This window comes from Eubalaena glacialis, chromosome 8 (genome assembly GCF_028564815.1).
Source record: "Eubalaena glacialis isolate mEubGla1 chromosome 8, mEubGla1.1.hap2.+ XY, whole genome shotgun sequence".
Lineage (NCBI taxonomy): Eukaryota > Metazoa > Chordata > Mammalia > Artiodactyla > Balaenidae > Eubalaena > Eubalaena glacialis.
The window spans coordinates 120,886,212-120,904,548 of record NC_083723.1 but is presented as its reverse complement, the minus strand read 5'-3'; the positions used below and the strand labels follow the sequence as shown (position 1 = coordinate 120,904,548).

Genomic DNA, 18,337 nt, shown 5'->3' with positions numbered 1-18,337 from the left:
TAGGTAATAATTGCTATTGAAAAATAAGAAAAAAGGAGAAACCTCTTTTAGCTTGAGTGATCAGAGAAAATTTCACAAAATAGAAAGAGACTACGAACTGGATCCCACAGAGCAAAAATGTGGTGAAAGTGGGAAGAAGGACATTTTGGGATGGATTTGGGAGGAGAGTGTAAGCAAAAAAAAAAGGAGATAGGAAAGCACGAGGGGATGTGTGGCACTACATATAGGGATGGACATGAGCAAGCAGACTGTAGAGGGTTGAACGGTGTCCAGCAAAAATGCACGTCCACCAAGAAACTCGGAATGAGAGTGTATTTGGAAAGAAGGTCTTTGTAGATGTAATTAGTTAAGATGAGTCATACTGGATTAGTATAGGCCCTAAATCCAATGACTGATGCCTTCATAAGAGAAAAGAGAGGGAGATTCAGACACACAGACACGGAGACACAGAGGGAGGAAGGCCATGTGACGACACAGGGAGAGACTGGACTACAATAGCCAAGGAACGCCAACAATTGCTTGTCAACCACCAGAAGCCAGGAAGACGCAAGCCAGGATTCTTCCCTAGAGCCTTCAGAGGAGGCATGACCCTGCTGATACCTTGATTTCAGGCTTCCAGAACCGTGAGGGAATAAATATCTGTTGTTTTAAGCCACCAAGTCTGTGGTCTTTTGTTAAGGCAGCCCTAGGACATTGATACACATAACATCCCATCTCTTGGAATCATTTATAAAGAGAAGGACAAAAAGTACCCCTCCTTCAACTTGCTTTCTGACACTTTTCTGATCATGGGTAAAGTAGAGGCTTTGTCTCATACACAGTTCACTATAAGATTTAAGAGGGAGTCAGTTCTGTTGATAATGAAGCCCCCTTTACATGCAATTTTCTATAGAACATAATTTGGCATAAAGAAAATTTCATGGACCAGACACCAGGAACACTATGAAATGAAAAGAAAGTTAGTCTCTTACTGAGAAACAAAAAGCATTTTATTATAAGAAGCTGTGCCCCAAAGAGAGATCCTCCATTGAGTAGGCAGAGGGCTTGGTATGTTCAGAGCCTGATAAACATGTCTTCTTAGTCGTTGGAGGTATGCTATATGTGTGTGTGCACGTGTGTGCGGGTGCACATAGAGACACAATCACAGTTCAGTTGCTCTTACATGTATTTAATACCTACCAGGTGCTGAGCAATGAGTGTGTGGATGAAAATGACATGCTCAGTGCCCTGAGAAAGTCATAGTTGGTTGTGAGAGAGATTATTTCAATGTAAGGCAGTTATTGTTGACACAGATGGGGGCTGGTGTGAAGTATGCCTCAATAAGTGTGTAGTATTTGATTTCTACTTGAGATCTACCTAGTATAAGAGCTGTCAATGTGTTTATCTCTTGTATTGTAGGTGATTTGTAAGAAACCTGACTGGTCTGTTTTTCCATTAATAGTTTTAATGTAAGAATGTCTGTGCCTTTGTCTTTGATAAGTTTTAATACCTGATTTGTAAACTTCTCATTATTTCTTATGAATAGAATGTCCTTCTTCATCAAAGAGAAAAGAGTAAATGCTGTGACAGATTATAGAGCCTATAATTCATGCCCCATCTTTATCCATAAACTATTCCAAAAGAGGAATTATGCCAGTCATTCCTGCTTACTGCCATTTTAAAAAAAATTTTGGCTTTGTTTTTGCTTTTATTTTTAAATCTTGTTCTGGTTTTGTTGAGAAAAAATACTATTCTCTTGACTTCACTTTAAAAATGCTTTTTGGCCCTAAGTATATATTTAAACCTAAGGCAGGAAGTAAACTTACTTTAAAAATAAATTCCTACTTCTAAACTGCATCTACATGATCTCTAGGGTTACCAAAAATATGCACAAAGCCACCTCTCCATCCACAGATCGCAGTGTAGAAAGCAAGGGACCTGGAAACTCTGTGCAGTCAGCCTTGCAGTTCAAAGGCTGAAACACTCATCCTTCTCTCTCCATCCACTCTAACAAGCCTCCCTCCACATTCCCTCCCCCAGCCACTCCTGCTTAAAGTCTTCCTTTTTTAGTTGACAGGTAGCAGGTAGCCACATTCTGGGGAAGAGAATTGGGACAAAATTCAGGAAATTAGGGTGGTTGCACACCTCTTGATAAGACGACTGTAGAAGGCAGCATGTCAGGACATGTACTTTATTTTTTAGGCATAATCTCTAATCTTAATATGCTACGACATCGATAAATATTTCAAAGTATCTACTAAACTACCCCTTCTCAAACTTTGTATATTTATTCTTAATGTTTTAAGTCTACAGACAACAAGCTCATCTTCCCAAATATCAAAGTTCTGTTGGTTGCACTTTTGAAAAGCAAAAAGTTCCTCAAGATTCAAGTATGATTCTTCACTGGGATCCTCACTGAAAAAGCACAATGGAGACACAATTTTCTTAAACTAACCAATAGAAAGACTGCTGGAATCTAAATGATCCCAGCATGAAAATTACGGTTTGTGCAGATTAAATGTTTTTTTTTTTGATTACCACATGTGAAATTGATGAGTCAAGTGTCAACGTGAACCCATTCCCTGGCTAAGGAACCACATGTGGTAGAATTTAGGGCCTGATATTCATTTATTTCATCTTAAGATAGGTGACATGAGAAGCATAGGGTGAGACAAGTAGGAAAAAGAAGTACCAATTTGAATGAAAACTGAACTAATTCAGAGCCCCTGAGAATTTTTTATATAGTAAATAAATTACTTGGGTTTTAAAGAAATATGCTTTTATTATGTATAAGGTCTTTCAAAATCTAATCTGTAGGTATAAGGGATAGGGGAAAATGTTGTCTATTAGTAAACTTTCTTCTGTGATTGCTAATAGCAATTCAAATGCTCCTCAACAAATTTGTCTTCCATATTATTTCTGCCCTATGAATCATTCTGTATCATTATTTTTATTTCTAAACTACATGTTAGCCCAAAAACCTAGTTCAGGCTGTTGAAATAAACCTGGGTGAAAATGACAACTTTCACTGGAGCTGTGGCAATGGCACTGAGGCAAAGCAAAAGTTGCAAGACAGGATTGATACCACATTTTATCTGGTGATGGTGGAAAGCACGTCCTAAGCGGTGGATTCAGCGTGGATGAGAAGAGGAGGATTTGTTCTGCAGTCACTGCACTTCTGTCACCCATCACTGATCCTGCTTCCTCTCCCGGCCCCCGTTTCACTTCAGCACTCTTTGGACGACTGGCCTTGCGGCTCATCAGCTACATGGCCAGCTGAGAAGAGAAGAGGTTTTCTATTACAGCTCAGGCTTTCCCAGTAGGTGCCCTTATCACAGAGTAGTAGATGCTCTAACTGATAACTAGGAAGCAAGTGTTGCCACCTGGAGTTTCCTACCCGCCTTCCTCAAGGCATCTAATATAAGTACAACTCCAATACTTCTCCCAGAACTGCTATGTCATGAGAAGGCAGGACAGTCTCCATTACTGGTTATTACTCTCCTGTGGAAGTTTAGGATACCTTCTTCTCTCTCACACAGCTTAAGTCAGCTTGATTTAAAGAATTATACAAAGGAAAAAATAGTCCTTTTGGACAATGAATTAACCAAGCTTGTTCCATTCACCTTGCTCCAGGTACTGTAGGAACTTTCAGAAGAATCAATCTGGCCCAACAAAATTCAGGTTTTATTCATTCAGGAAGTCTGTATCTATGTCACTGAAACCACAAGGGAGCCTTAATATGCTAGCATTTTCTGAGTACGAATATGCTTTTCATTGAGTGTTTTAATGTTCTCTAAGTGGGGCAGACTCATCAACAGATGGCCATACGGTAGAAAACACACATAGTGTTTTCTAGATCTCTGAATTCTATTGCAGGAATATGGATGGAAGGAATTTCTCTTTCCACAGCCAAACCCTTAGAGGTGTTTCTTTATCCAGTCTAATTGGATGGCTTCACTTGCCCCTATCCAGCACAGAGAACGTTGATCACATGACTTGGCAAGCAAGACGTGTTTAATTGATGTCTCAACAGGCTTGGATAATGAAAAAGAGTATTATTAGGACATTTTGATGTCTGCTAATGAATAATGACAGCAATTTTGTAGGTGTCAACATTGTCTGGCACTTAGTGCTGGCATCTGTGATGCCAAGAAAGGTCTTTCAAGAGTAGTGTTGGCATATTTTGCAGACTGGAGCCACCATGGCAGCTCTGGGACAAACTTACCTGGTGAGACAAAGGAACTACAAGCCATTAGATCTTTCCCTTGCTATACTTGAAAATAAGACCATGGTTTTTAAGGCAAATCCATATACATTTAGAATATTTCACTTTTACTTGACTAAAAGATTTTCAAATAAAACATTTTACTAGAATTTGGAAGCAGTCAGATATGAGAACACCCAAAAAGTGAACCAGCAAAATTTTCCTGGAAACTGCTGCACTTTCCATGGGAAACTTTTGCTTTTAACAGAATTAGCTGTTTACAACAAATATAATAGAAGAACATTATTTGCGTGGATGGACATTTTCATTCCAGATTCCAACAATCTGAACTATACTGTTCTCAACACTTTTGCCAGGAGGGAGTAGAAAGGAGGAAGAAAAGCAGAATGCAACAATAATAAGAAAAGAAATGGAGAGAGCTCTTTGTTCACCACCATTTTGTAAAGATAGAAACAGGAACCAATAATGCATTCTTCAGTTTTTCATCATGTGAGTGTTAAAAAAAAAACTCGATTGGGACTGATATATATACACTACTATGTACAAAATAGATAACTAATGAGAACCTACTGTGTAACACAGGGAACTCTACTCAATGCTCTGTGGTGACCTAAATGAGAAGGAAACCTAAAAAAGAGTGGATGTATGTATATGTATGACTGATTCACTTTGCTGTACAGCAAGAAACTAACACAACACTGTAAAGCAACTATACTTCAATAAAAATTAATAATAAAAACATCACGAGATTCATTATTGAGTAGTTTTCACAAAGAGCTTGGCAAACAAAGCCAGGTGTCTTGAAATTTAAGGAGTATAAATTTGACACAGCTGGGTCACAGCTGGAGAAGTTCCTGAAGGAAGAAAGCTTCTCATTCTTTAGGTTTAGGTTAACAACCACAAAGTAACCTTAAAATTAGTTTTGTCTTCATCAGTTGTTGCCTAACATTATATTATATCCTAAACAGTTGAGGCAAACTTTAGTAACGCAAAAACATTTCTGTCACTTTCAGTAAAAGAAACGTTGACCGTTGAAGTGATGCCACGTAATCCAATGGTTCTTTATAAATGTTCTCCAAACATTGTTCAGTAGTCTTATAAGTTCTCCTTAGTTCAGAGATCATTGTAAGCCAATAGTCTGTTAGGCAGACTTTAAAGTCATTTATGGATTGACTCGGTGAGGGAAACTCAACTCTTTTCGTCCAAAGAATAAAAGTAAATTTGTTTCACGGTAAAAGTGAGTGATGAAGAATCGTGTCTGAAGTCATACCTTGGAACCGAGGTACTGAATGACCACTGTCCTCCGGCCACCTCAACCCGCCTGCTTGACTCCACATCCTGCTGTTCCTTTGTTGGGAACAGTCTCTTCAAAGTGCTACCTTTGTAACTGTAGCTATCATCTCTGGAGAATCACCTGTGTTGATTATAACTGCGCTAGACATTTTACACATTATCTGTACCCTTCACAACAATACTGATAGGAGACACTATTATTCTCATTTTATTAATAATGAAACAGGGCAATGATATTCTGGTAAACCAGTCTTACAAAAAAAAAAAAAAAAAAGAGTTTGTATTTGTAGGGTTTGTCAAGTTCCATGGGGTAAATTCTCCCACTGTACCTGGTTCAAGGTACCAAGCTTTAACAACCAGCTCACAGAGTTCCTGAATACTTAACAATCCTGGCTGCAGCACACCATTCAAACAGGGTGGTGCTAATCTGGGAGATTTAGCAACTTCCCCAGGATCCTACGACATGTACAAATCTAAGCGAGTATTCCCCTTGAGGCCTGAGGACTCCAGAGCTGGGTCTCCTCACCAGCATGCTTCTCCACGCTCCATGCTTATTTCTGCCTTGGACTCTGCCAGGCCCAATCTTTACTCCCCAAAAAACAAGGAATTTAGCCAGGGTTCAGTTCCTCCTTGAACCCTTCCTGACCATCTTGGTTGCGCTGTTCTCTCTCTCCTATTACATATACATACTAGCCTTTACACCAGTTTGGCACATAAACATCTACTAATATATTAATGTTTCCTGAATATTTGTGCTGCTTCCTTTTCTAACTACCTCATCTACTTCATAAGGAAATGGGCTCTTGTCTGTATTTCTGCATCCACGTAGTATGCTGCATACAAAATAGACATAATATTACTGAACGAATTGCAACTGTCTATGAGTTAGAGATACTCCTATACACCAAGCTTGTAAAGCTGAAGACTTGAAATAGGAACACAGTGACTAATGTCAATATGAAAGCAAAAAAAAAGTTTGATTCGGGAGATGTCAGATGGATCAAAGGAGAGGCACATAGTGCTTTTAACTTTAATTCTCCTTTCTTGTGTTTTGAGTGGATATAAACATCTCAGAAGTTTCCTTCCTTATCTTTCAATTAAACAGCCCTCCCTCCCTCAGACTTCTTCCCCCTAATGGAACTTGGCAAAGGTGCAGAGAGGGGTGTTTTCTATCCCTTTTTCTCCTCACTCTGAACCTTGGATGAGATAGTCACAGGGGAGCTGAATGAATAATGTCAACTCCTTCAAGACCTGGCTCTGGCATTTTATCACCTCTGAGAAGTTCACAGGATCACAGCTCCTCTGTTGGTAGAGCAGTCTGCTTTTCAATATGCATTTGCCCATCAACTTTTTGCAAAGGCTCTTTATTCACAGAGAAAGATATAGTTTTGAAACTATTGAAAGAGTCTTTGTAAAACTGAAATTAAATCCTTTCTTTCTATGTTTTATCTTAGCCATCTTTCCAAAGCAAGGCATGAAAGAGGGGATTAATTTGAAATTTGGGGTGCCTTAGAAATGTAAAGGTGCTTTGGCTGTGTTTCTCCAAATGACCTGCACTATTTTAATCCAATGTAATTTATTTGGTTGTAACTGAAAGAGAGAATGGCCTCTAAATCCCCTTCCAACATTTCTACACAGATAACACTCCCCACTTCTCTACATCTTACTTTATTTACAGAGGCCAGGTGAGAATGTGAGCAAAGGAGATGCTGGGATGATTGTTTCTTTTCCTAATAAGTGTGATTTCAGGAAGTGACAGCACTTGTCATTTTTCCTCTTTCCCCAAATGCTCCAGCTCTGGTAAGAAAGTGAGCTTCTCAGCTAGAGAATATACACAACCAAGCATGAGCTTGCCAATATTGTAACTGTACATATTCTATTGATGACTGCTTTCTCTACCCAGCACCACGCTGAAGCTGCAGCCTCCTCACCCTGATTTCTCCCTGCCAATTTGATAAGACAAAAAACAGAAATAAACAAGTGAATAATCTGATAATAACCTCTGAAAAGATGAAACGATTGCTTAAAACCATAAAGAATTTGTGATATAACATTAAATAATTTCGCATATAATTACATTTATAAATATTTTGTAAACATGAAAATTACCAAGCTAGACTGTAAAAGGTAAGCACATGGTACAATCTACCCTCAGCTCACGATCCCAATGAACCAGGGATATGAAAATGAATTAAGATTATAAGGAGTTTTATTTTTAGTGAAACTACGCACTTCTTTGGAGGAGGCTGTCCAACCCTCTATTCTAGTATCCCTGCCTTGTTCCATTCTCGTCTCCACACTCCACGCCTGTCCTAGATGCAGGACAGAGTCAGCTCTCAACATACTGAGGAATGAATAAATGATGGTAGGAATCAGAACCTTGGTGTCCCACGGCTCTACAGTTGTACCCCATAGTCACTCTTTAATGACAAGGACACACTGAGCATATGAAGTAGTTCATGGTGTAGGAATGGAACGGGGGGATGAGAGGGAGGTAAAATTGGAAGAATTTGGCAATTGTTCACTTGATAACAAAGAGGCACAGTCTGGCTACTTAATGCCATGTCTAGATGAGAAGCAGCAGATTCACCCTGTTCATATAAATCAGCCTGGGTAGCCATGATATTTGCTAATACACCCTTTTATCTTTACAATGAGTATTGGCTAAAATATTTAGACACTCTCTGATCTTTTCTTTGAGAATCAACTGTATCAGTACTCCGTATCCTTAAGCTACTTATAAGCAGACAAAAATTTGGCTGGCTGTTTTTTAAGACTTAGCAGTACAATAAAAGTTACAACAAGATCTAGGATGCTTTCTATATTTACAAAGCACTTTAAGAGGCAATATTTCATTGAATCTCCCAGAGGAAACTTAAGTTCAGAGAGGTTAAGTGATTGTCAAAGCACAAAGCCAAGGCAGCCCAGAGGGGGAAATAAAGGAGGCAAGAAGGAAGTGTATTAAACCCAGTGCTTCTCATTTAATTGCTGTTAGTGACCTGTAACTAACAGCATGTAATGGGAGAGCTGACCTCACCCTCCAGGGGTGTAGGTGGAATCCACACAAATGTGCTAAGAGCGCTGGAGGAATGGGAGAAGGTACAGTCCTACACTAGGCACGCTCAGCTGATGAAGGAAGAAGGCTGGCCAGATAGCCTGAGGGTTTCACAGTAGATCATCTGATTTCAAACCCTGAGTTCTTTTCCCTTTCCACAGTTCTACTGTAGTAAGAACACACACATGATATTACATGATAAATCAAAGGATTATGTTCATCTTATTCAAATTTCATACCAAGTTTAAACAGTTTTTTATCATTCACTAGATGGTCAATATTTAAACACATCTATATTTATTTTATTTTATTTTTATTTTTTTTATTTTATTTTTTTTAAATTTCATCACTTTGTTTATTTATTTATTTATTTATTTATGGCTGTGTTGGGTCTTCATTTCTGTGCGAGAACTTTTCTCTAGTTGCAGCAAGTGGGGGCCACTCTTCATCGCGGTGCGCGGGCCTCTCACTATCGCAGCCTCTCTTGTTGCGGAGCGCAGGCTCAGCAATTGTGGCTCACGGGCCTAGTCGCTCCACGGCATGTGGGATCTTCCCAGACCAGGGCTCGAACCCGTGTTCCCTGCATTGGCAGGCAGATTCGCAACCACTGCACCACCAGCGAAGCCCCTATTTATTTTATTTTTATTTTTTTTGTGTGTAAGTTGAAATCCTGTTAATATGACTTTTTTTTTAACATCTTTATTGGAGTATAATTGCTTTACAATGGTGTGTTAGTTTCTGCTGCATAACAAAGTGAATCAGCTGTACGTATACATACATCCCCATATCCCCTCCCTCATATTTATTTTAGATCAGCTCATACAATCAGCCAGCACAGGAGTTAGTTGACTGCACTGTTATCTAAGATCTTTTGTTGTCATTGCAACTTATTTTGCCACTATTACTATATAGTCTCACAAGTTACTTTAACGAATGGTGTCCTAACATGGCAATATTTTCCTCAAAGATTATTTGAAACGTGTGGGTTTGTGTGCCCATATATTGAATCTGTCCATATAATCTCTTAAAACTCTACACCTCTCGTGATTGTTTGTGCTGTCATGTCTATCACGGCGCCCTCTGCTTTGAATTAATGCATCTTTCATTCTCTACCCTCCTTTTTCTGCTTTCTTTTTTTCCCTTTGGCTTTACTCTCTCAGCTTTACAACCTTCATAAATTTGGATAAAGGACATTGATTTTTAAAAAGCTCTTGATGCTTCTTAGGTTGTCTGTCATTTATTCACTCTTTGATTCAGTGCATATTCACTGAGCACATATTATATGCTGGGTGGGCTCTGGGGATAAAATGGTGGACAGAACTTGGCACTATCTCCTCTCAGATATTATAGTCCAGTGGAAAAGACAGATATTATTAAAGAATCACAAATGATAAATGTAAAATCACAGCCATCACCAAGGCTAAGAGGAAGATGTATGTCTTGAAATAAGAGGACTTGACCTAATTACGGGTTCATGGAAAGCTTCACTAAGGAGGTAACTACTGAGCTGAGATCTGAAGGATGACTAGGAACATACCAAGCAAAGCAGCGAGGGAGGATGTGCAAAAGTCCTGTGATCGTGGCAGTGGGAGGGGAGAGGGAACAGTTCGAGGGTACCATGCAAGTATGGAAAACTGAAAGGAGGCCAGTGGGACGAGAGGGGAGTCAGGGATGAAGAGTATGGCCGAAAACCAGGTTAAAGACACAGCCATACCAAGTAGGACCTTGTAAGCCAACTGAACTTACAGCTGAAGGATGGATTCCAATTCCATAAGGCCATGATTCCACCCAATGACTGCCCTTTTTTGTTTTTGTTTTTTTGGTAGCAATGGTCAAATTCCAAGTTGTCTTCATTGGTGTCTAAGTTTGTGGTAGTTCCAAATGGATGGGGGGGACCATATTTCCTTGTGCCAATAAATCTATGCTTTTATGCCCTAGGTTAGTGTGACTTTCAGCAGGTAGGAATAATTTCTTTTTAAAAAATTATGCTTTGAATTAAGTTACTTATGGGTATAATGGATTGTAAATAACATGGTGTGAGCTATTGAAATCCACTTCACTTTTCATGTGTGCAGTAATAAGGTGCAGTATAATTTATGGTTTACAAATTTATAGACCCAGAGTCATAGCTCCAGACTACAGAATGTAGAATAGTTTCCTTTTAAATTTCAATTTTTCTTCTAAAACTGGCTGGTGAAAAATTTACTTTTGCATTTCTGTGGCAACATCAATCCCTGTTTTTTCTTAGTATTTCAGAATTCAGAAATCACATAATTTTAAAATTGGAAGAGATCTTCATAGGTCATCTAACTTACCTCCTCCTACTTCCTCTGGAAACAGTCATGTCTGTATATCTGGGCAAGGTGAAAGTCCCTCCTTTAATAAAAAGATATCTGGAAAAATATTTTCTCTCAGAATGAAGGTCTGGCATCTAGTAATTCTTATAGAGTTCCACCCCAAAACATTGCTTATATTTGTCAAATATCCTCTTGCACTTGTGAAAATAGAGAAAAGGTTTCATATTATTGAGGATACCCTGGGGATTTTTAGGGCAGTTCCATATAGGGGACTAATAGTATATGTAAGAATGACTGAGGTCAAAGATAGACCCCAGCAGCATGAGAAAAAATATCTGCTAAGCCCTGGGATAAGGGATAGGTTTTTGAATTAATTCATGTAAACCAGAGCCATAATTATGAAGTGTAAAGAACACACGTGAAAAAAATGAGATGATAATTAGATCTTAAAAAGCATTTGAGGTATTGGAATGTGAACTTGGAGATCTACTGAAAAGGGTCTATCTATCACCACTAAGAGAAAAATACTGTAGCTATAAACACGAAGTTTTGCTCAAAATAAAGACAAATTCTTACACTTTTGGGAGAATGAAGTAGGGATAAGTCAACGTAACAAAGCAAATAAACTATTTAACATGATCATTCTACCCTCTGTGTCTCTGTGTCATGATTTTATGTTTTGACATGCTACTATTCAGTTCTTAGAAATTGACTGAGAATGGAATACCTGCATAAGGAAATTTTAAAGGTATGCAACTGCAAGAATGTAATGTATTTGCATTTTTTCACAAACTAGCCTCTTTAGTTTTTTTTTTTTTTTTTTTTAATTTTATTTATTTATTTATGGCTGTGCTGGGTCTTCGTTTCTGTGCGAGGGCTTTCTCCAGTTGTGGCAAGTGGGGGCCACTCTTCATCGTGGTGCGCGGGCCTCTCACTGTCGTGGCCTCTCTTGTCGCGGAGCACAGGCTCCAGACGCGCAGGCTCAGTAATTGTGGCTCACGGGCCCAGTTGCTCCGTGGCATGTGGGATCTTCCCAGACCAGGGCTCGAACCCGTGTCCCCTGCATTGGCAGGCAGACTCTCAACCACTGCGCCACCAGGGAAGCCCAGCCTCTTTAGTTTTTGAACATGAAAAACTGTCTCTCCCTTTCCTGCAATCTGTGGCTTTTCTTGTAGGATTTCCTCACCCAAAGGATGACACCCTGTCTCCTCATGGGAGTGGTTTGTAAATGACAATCCTCTGAGCCCTGTACAGAATTCACTTGAAAATTAATTCCTCCATGTATAAGCAACAAATAAACAGATAGGTCTAGGACATACCCAGGTCACTTTTAATGTTCTTCAATTCTTCTGGAAAAACAAAACCCTATGGAAACCAATCATTCACTTCAAGCTCAAATCTGCCATGGAAACGATAGCAAACAATGAATGGCAGCATGAAATTAAGTGACAAATTGTGTGATATGGACAACTATTTGTAGAAATTCAGAGCAAAGGGATGATTGTTCTGAATGGGATGAAGTGGCAATAATTTACTGAGTACTAACATATGCTAAAGCCCTTCGCAGTGTTCTCCACAAATCATCTCATTTAATCTCACAATGGCTTTATGAGGTGGTGCTGTTATTAATCTCATTTCACAAAGGAGAAAAATGAAGCTCAAACGGTTTTAGTGCCCACAATTACAAGGAAGTCGATCCAAGTTCAAACTCAGGCAGCGTGACCTGTCAAAGAAGGGCTTCGAGCCCCCATCTTGGACCACAACCCAGCCCGCACAACCACGCAAGGAGCAGCTTTCTCATCCCGGCCAAGCCTGGACCAGGGAAGAAAACGCGTTAAGCAGTTAGCAGCCTAACTGTAATGTTTGAAGCTCTCCTAAATATTTAGTTTTACTAAACTTCAGACTTTAGTTAGCTGTTCTTTACCTTTTTAAACTAGTACTATTTTTAAATTACCATAGTTCCTTTACAAAAGGGACACCTGGTCTTTCGCTGAAAATAATGAGGTAAAAATTTAATAATGCTAACAAAGGTCAAAACCACAGAACACAGAATAAGTAACTGGAAGTCTCAGCTCCTTGGATTTCAGAACTGTAAGAGACCTCAGGAGGCATGTAGTCGACAGAGGAATTAAGGAAGTCCAAGAGAAGAGAATGACTTCCTGCAAAGGCACCCAGCATGGTGACCTCACAGGCAGCATCGGAAGCCCATGCAGTCACTGACTACGTAAAAATGCCAAATTGTTCCTTCTGTATCAAACTGAATAGCATATATTATATAATTTTCACAGTATTATGTGCTGGGCCAGACCCTCCCAATTTTTAACTAATTCATGGGAGTAACTAAGAGATATATCAAGTCTTTTAGCTTATTTGGAAGCATGTGCCTTCTACAACCCACAAGATATATTTTTCACAACAAAATTGTGTCCAATCAATCCTTTCTTGAATTCTGCACTATGGTCTTCTAACCTCTATTTATGCACACACATGATTTTCAACATTTTGGCCTTATTTGGGGAAGACAACGAGCGATCAGGCTTTCATTGTTAAAATGAATGATTCTATATTCATACACACAAAAATTAAATAAAGGAAGAGTAGAATAAGCAGCAGGGAAGAGATAATTTCCCTCTTTTACATTTACAACTTCCCACAAGAGCCAAATCTAACCACACTTAGGACATTTCTAATACTTGGAGTTGTTAACTCTTTAAAAAAAAAAAAACACTCAACTATTCAACTACTGGCATATATTTTAAATTGTTTTTAATTTAATATGTTTAAATGTCTTTTTCTTTGCTGTGTATTCAATGAAAGAAGCAATTATAAAAAAAATTATTTGCTTTTACATTAAATATAAAAGTGGTCGCTGAGATAGGAAACACTTGTAACCACCACCAATTTCTTGTTCTTTCCTTTAGTTAGAATTTCCATGCTCAGAAACAAGATTGTGATAGTTAAAGGTGGTATTTATAACATATTATATAAATTCTACTGGTGGAGTGAAGGTACTTTGTTTCATCTAAGTTACTTAGTTCAAGCATTATGTATCATATGATGAATGTCATATGATGAAAGTTAATATTTTGATGTGACTGGAAGGGTACAATTTTAGTCATAACTCCTTAATTCTAATTTATTTCAATATCAATCACTTTGGTTCTTTATTCATTAAAATATTTTTTACATATCTATATATAAATACTGTAGAGATGATGAATCTACTAAGTGTCTGTTTTAACTCTCTTTTGTTCTTTAGTCATTAAAATACTTTTTTACATATCTATATATAAATACTGTAGAGATGAAGAATCTACTAAGTGTCTGTTTTAACTCTTTTATATCGCCCTATTAATGTTAATTCTTCTAGTTCTTTTTGTCTCTTGGTTTTTTAAAATATCCTCCTAAACAAATTAATAAGTGCAATAAAATAAATTAAAAATTTTTTTTTCTTAGTTGAGGTCTTACAATATATGCTGAACTCAATGTCTTATTGTACATTACTACAAATAATGATATGAAAAGTCTCAGAGAACGGTATTGCATTTTTACTGTCCCCAGAACTCTAATAATATTTTGCTTGTTATTATTTTCTAAAAGTGAAATGAAGAGAAAGCACTCTGTATACTTAGAGGATTTAGATATTAGATTTTCATACAGAGAGAAAATTGAAGAAGACTGAATCTCTTTCCTCCTTCCTTCTTACACACACACACACACACATTCATGCTACATAACAGATGACCTTCTTCTTTCAACTATATGTTTTATGGCAAATCTGTCTTCAAAAGTGCTATGCATTATTGGAAAATTAACATTACAATTATAAAGTTAATATTCAGTTTTTAATAATCTTTGAATTATAAAAATATAATTTTTATTTAACTTTTCAGGGGAAAAGCTATTATGTAAAACAAGGCACATCTGTGTTCTAAAAGACATTTTTGCATGCTACTTTTTATTTTTTAATATTTAAAAAAATTTGACTTCTTGCATTTTTATTTTACATATACAACTTCAATGGACTTTCTTCCACTTTCCAGCTCATTTTTCTGATCTAAAATATGTGGCCAAATAGTTCTAAAAGAGCGTTGAGACAACTATCATCCAGAAACTAAATGTTCAAATTACACTCTGTCTGCCTCTCTGATGAATTGATAAATGAGTATCCAGTCAGAGACATCACACTAACACAATTTTCCAAACAATCTATCCAGACAGATGTGGCGTAGACATGTAAAGGCACATCCAAGAGCAGCATTCCAATCTCAACTACATGTTCATGGAGCTTCGGAAACATTGGTCCTTCTTTTTGAGTCATTAGGCTTTAGAGAATATATTTTGACAACTAGAATACTACTCTAGAAAAGCAACAGTGAAATCTGGGTTCTTCAGAATCAAGTGATTTACTATGTGGATTATTCAGGTTGCTGAGCTTTAAAGCATAGCTGAAGACCTGGGATTCTCATGCAATTGTAAGTTTAAAGTGAGATAAATTGGCACTCACAGTTGTGGCAGGTGGCCCCACTGTATCCCGTCTCATCACAAGTGCATATGAAGCTGTCCCACGTTTGCGAGCACTTCCCACCATGCTCACAGTGATTGGGCACACATCTGTCAGAGAAAGAGACAAACAGAAATAAACCAACAAACAAATGAGATTTATGAGTGGCTAAATTCCAAGCTGTCTGGGCAATACATCATTTCAATGCCACGTTGCCTTACCAAGGCAATTAATCCTTGTTAGTTTAAGCAGATTAATATGATTCATGATGGAAGGTGCCAAGCGCACAAAAGATGATGTATCACAGGCTTGGTGTTTCCCATTTTTGAATAAACAGTAGAAATTAACAAACAGTTGAGAGATTCATTTGCACATCACAGATTCATTTTATTTTCCTTTTGCAAAAAAAACAAAGACACTAGCTAAATTTCCTCCTGGTGAGAGACAAAACATTAGCCATCTTGTTTCCTGTACTATCCTCTATCAAGGCCAATAGTACCAAGACAGAAAGGGGTAATGCTGAGTTTTTTTTTTTTATAGCAATATGAGTTTCTGAAATAATGCCACAGCAATGAGACTATACTAGCCTCATAAGAAAATATTTCTAAGTCTTCCTTACCTCTCCTCCCATGCCCCACTGGCTAATGAAACCCACCTTTATAAGGAGGCAGCAAGTATAATATCGGGGAAAAATGCAGGTTTTGTGTTCAAATCTTTGTCTTTTTATTTACTTAATAGCCAGTTATGATGATGTAATTTAACCTTTCTGATCCTCAATTTTCTCATTTGAAAAATGGAGTAATTATACATACCTATCTGATAAGTATTGGGTTGGCCAAAAAGTTCATTTGGTTTTTCCTTAACATCTTATGGAAATGAACTTTCTGGACAACCCAATAGTTTTGACATTAGGAGGTAATGTTCATAAAGTAGATAATTAATAGGCAAGAAATAGAGGGCCAATAAACAGGAGCTATGGATATCTGAACCATTGCTTGCAGGGCACTGTTTTATAGTCTGCCTGTATCCTAGCAATAGTGAAGTTGGAATTTGTTCTGGAAAACTCCTGTTTCAACAGCACAAGTTATTTTCTTCTTATGTATTAGCATTCACAAAAGAGTTCTAGCTTTGAATAGGAAACTCTCTAAAGTAGAAAAGTCCACCCAGATTAAAAAGGCAGAACCCATAATAGTGGGTCACAGGTTGCTCGATGGAGAGCCACACTTTGACCACCAATAATCATAAAGCCCTGGTAGCGTCTTGCTGCAAAATAGAATAGGACTGGACTCAGAGATAATATTCTCCATCCCCTGTTCTTGACTTACCATCAGCCATGCCTAAAACTACCATAGCAGGGCATAGCCCAGTTTGGCATGGAACTCTGTTTCTTATATAGGAATGCTGTTCCTCTACAACTCTTTGCAAACCTTTAGTCATGCAACAAACAATTATTGAGCACTGTGGGAAATAGAAGATGAATAAGAGTCTATTCACTGCCTTTCAAGAGCTTAAGCCTAGGAGAACAGGATTGTAAGAGAAGAAAACGAGAGGAAGAACATTATAAGGGGGGAAAATACAACATAAGAGAGCATAATGTTGGATTTTCAGGAGGTGGGATGGAAAATTCACTCTACATTAATAGGCAGTTCTATTCCATATCAATTTGGACTTGGTGTTATCAAGGCTACAAAGATGTTTCTTCTCCAAAGACTCTATAACCTATGTGGAGGGGGGGGTGGGGGATAAGATTCATGCGAGATACAATACCAGGCAGAATCTGATCCGTCATCAGAGTGATATGAAACGTACAGAAATGCGGAGACCAGAGTAGTTATGGGTAGACTATAAACAAAGCGCTTAATCAAGCTTAGAGCATTTCTCTTGGGCCTTAAAAAGAGAAGTTGCATTTTTATAATTAAAATATTGAAAACTGTTCCCAGCAGAACAAGCAAGAAAGCAAGAAGGAAGAGTTAGAACCATGATCAGAGAGTGGGTGGCCCAGGGTTGTTCGGGTCTATTGCCAGAGCCATTTCCCTCTACAGGTGCCCAGGCATAGGCCTTAGCAGAAGGCATTTATATCCAAGAGTCCTGATTCTCCAGACCATGCGAGGAAGCAATGATACAGACACTCCAAAATTACATAAAGCTAAAAAACATCTTTGATACTTAATTTGGGATTTCAGTACTCGTATGTCTTTGTGTGGTATATTTACCTTCTAAATTGTTGTTGGTTAACAGTAACTCAGCCTAAAAGTGAAAGTAATTTACATCAGCTCATTATATCAATTAATTCAGGGGAAGTAGTACAGAGTGTACTGAGTCTCTAGGGAAAACCAGGTTGGAATCTAAATGTGCTCTAAATAATGCACAAATGAGAAAATCCACATCAAAATGATAAAAAATATTGGTGTGCACTTAACACACACATAAGCATATAACAGTCAAGTGAGGTTAACTGAATATTTATAAAATTCAGTATTAAGCATTTCTTTAAAAGTGATCTTTTATTTAAGTAAAATGTTAATATTTTATTTTAAATGTTTGTTTCTTAATATTTATCTTTTTAAATTGACATTATCCCTATGTTGATTACTGGCATTTTAATTCCTAATGGTGAGAAATGTTTTATTTCTAAATCAAGTTGATTCAAATGTAATTTCAAACCATAATATTTTATCACTATATTAAAAAAAAAATGTTAGAACCAGTTACCAAGCAAAACAAAATCTGAATTAACCTAGCTTCCCCCTTCCTAATTATTTATTTCTTCTCTTGTACTCCTATGGAACCATTTGTATATGTCCAATATACCATCATCACATTGTTTAGTAATTATTTGTTTGAGCATCTGTCTCTTCTAAACTGAGACTCTGCAGTGAGGGATTTTGATCTTTTGATTCTTAGCATGACAAGGCATATAGCCCACTCAGTAAATGCCTATTGACAGACTGAAGGAATGGATGAACACAACACAACGTTAGAAA

General features: G+C 37.7%; 1 protein-coding gene across 2 annotated transcripts in view; it reads right to left on the bottom strand.

Moving 5' to 3' along the window:
• Positions 1-18,337, bottom strand: part of CNTNAP2 (contactin associated protein 2) — a 2,096,032-nt gene that overhangs the window by 806,981 nt on the left and 1,270,714 nt on the right. For both annotated transcript variants that reach the window (XM_061198858.1, XM_061198859.1), the window contains exon 11: positions 15,357-15,463. In XM_061198858.1, the coding sequence (XP_061054841.1) occupies positions 15,357-15,463 (107 nt within the window). The remainder of the gene's footprint in view (positions 1-15,356; positions 15,464-18,337) is intronic.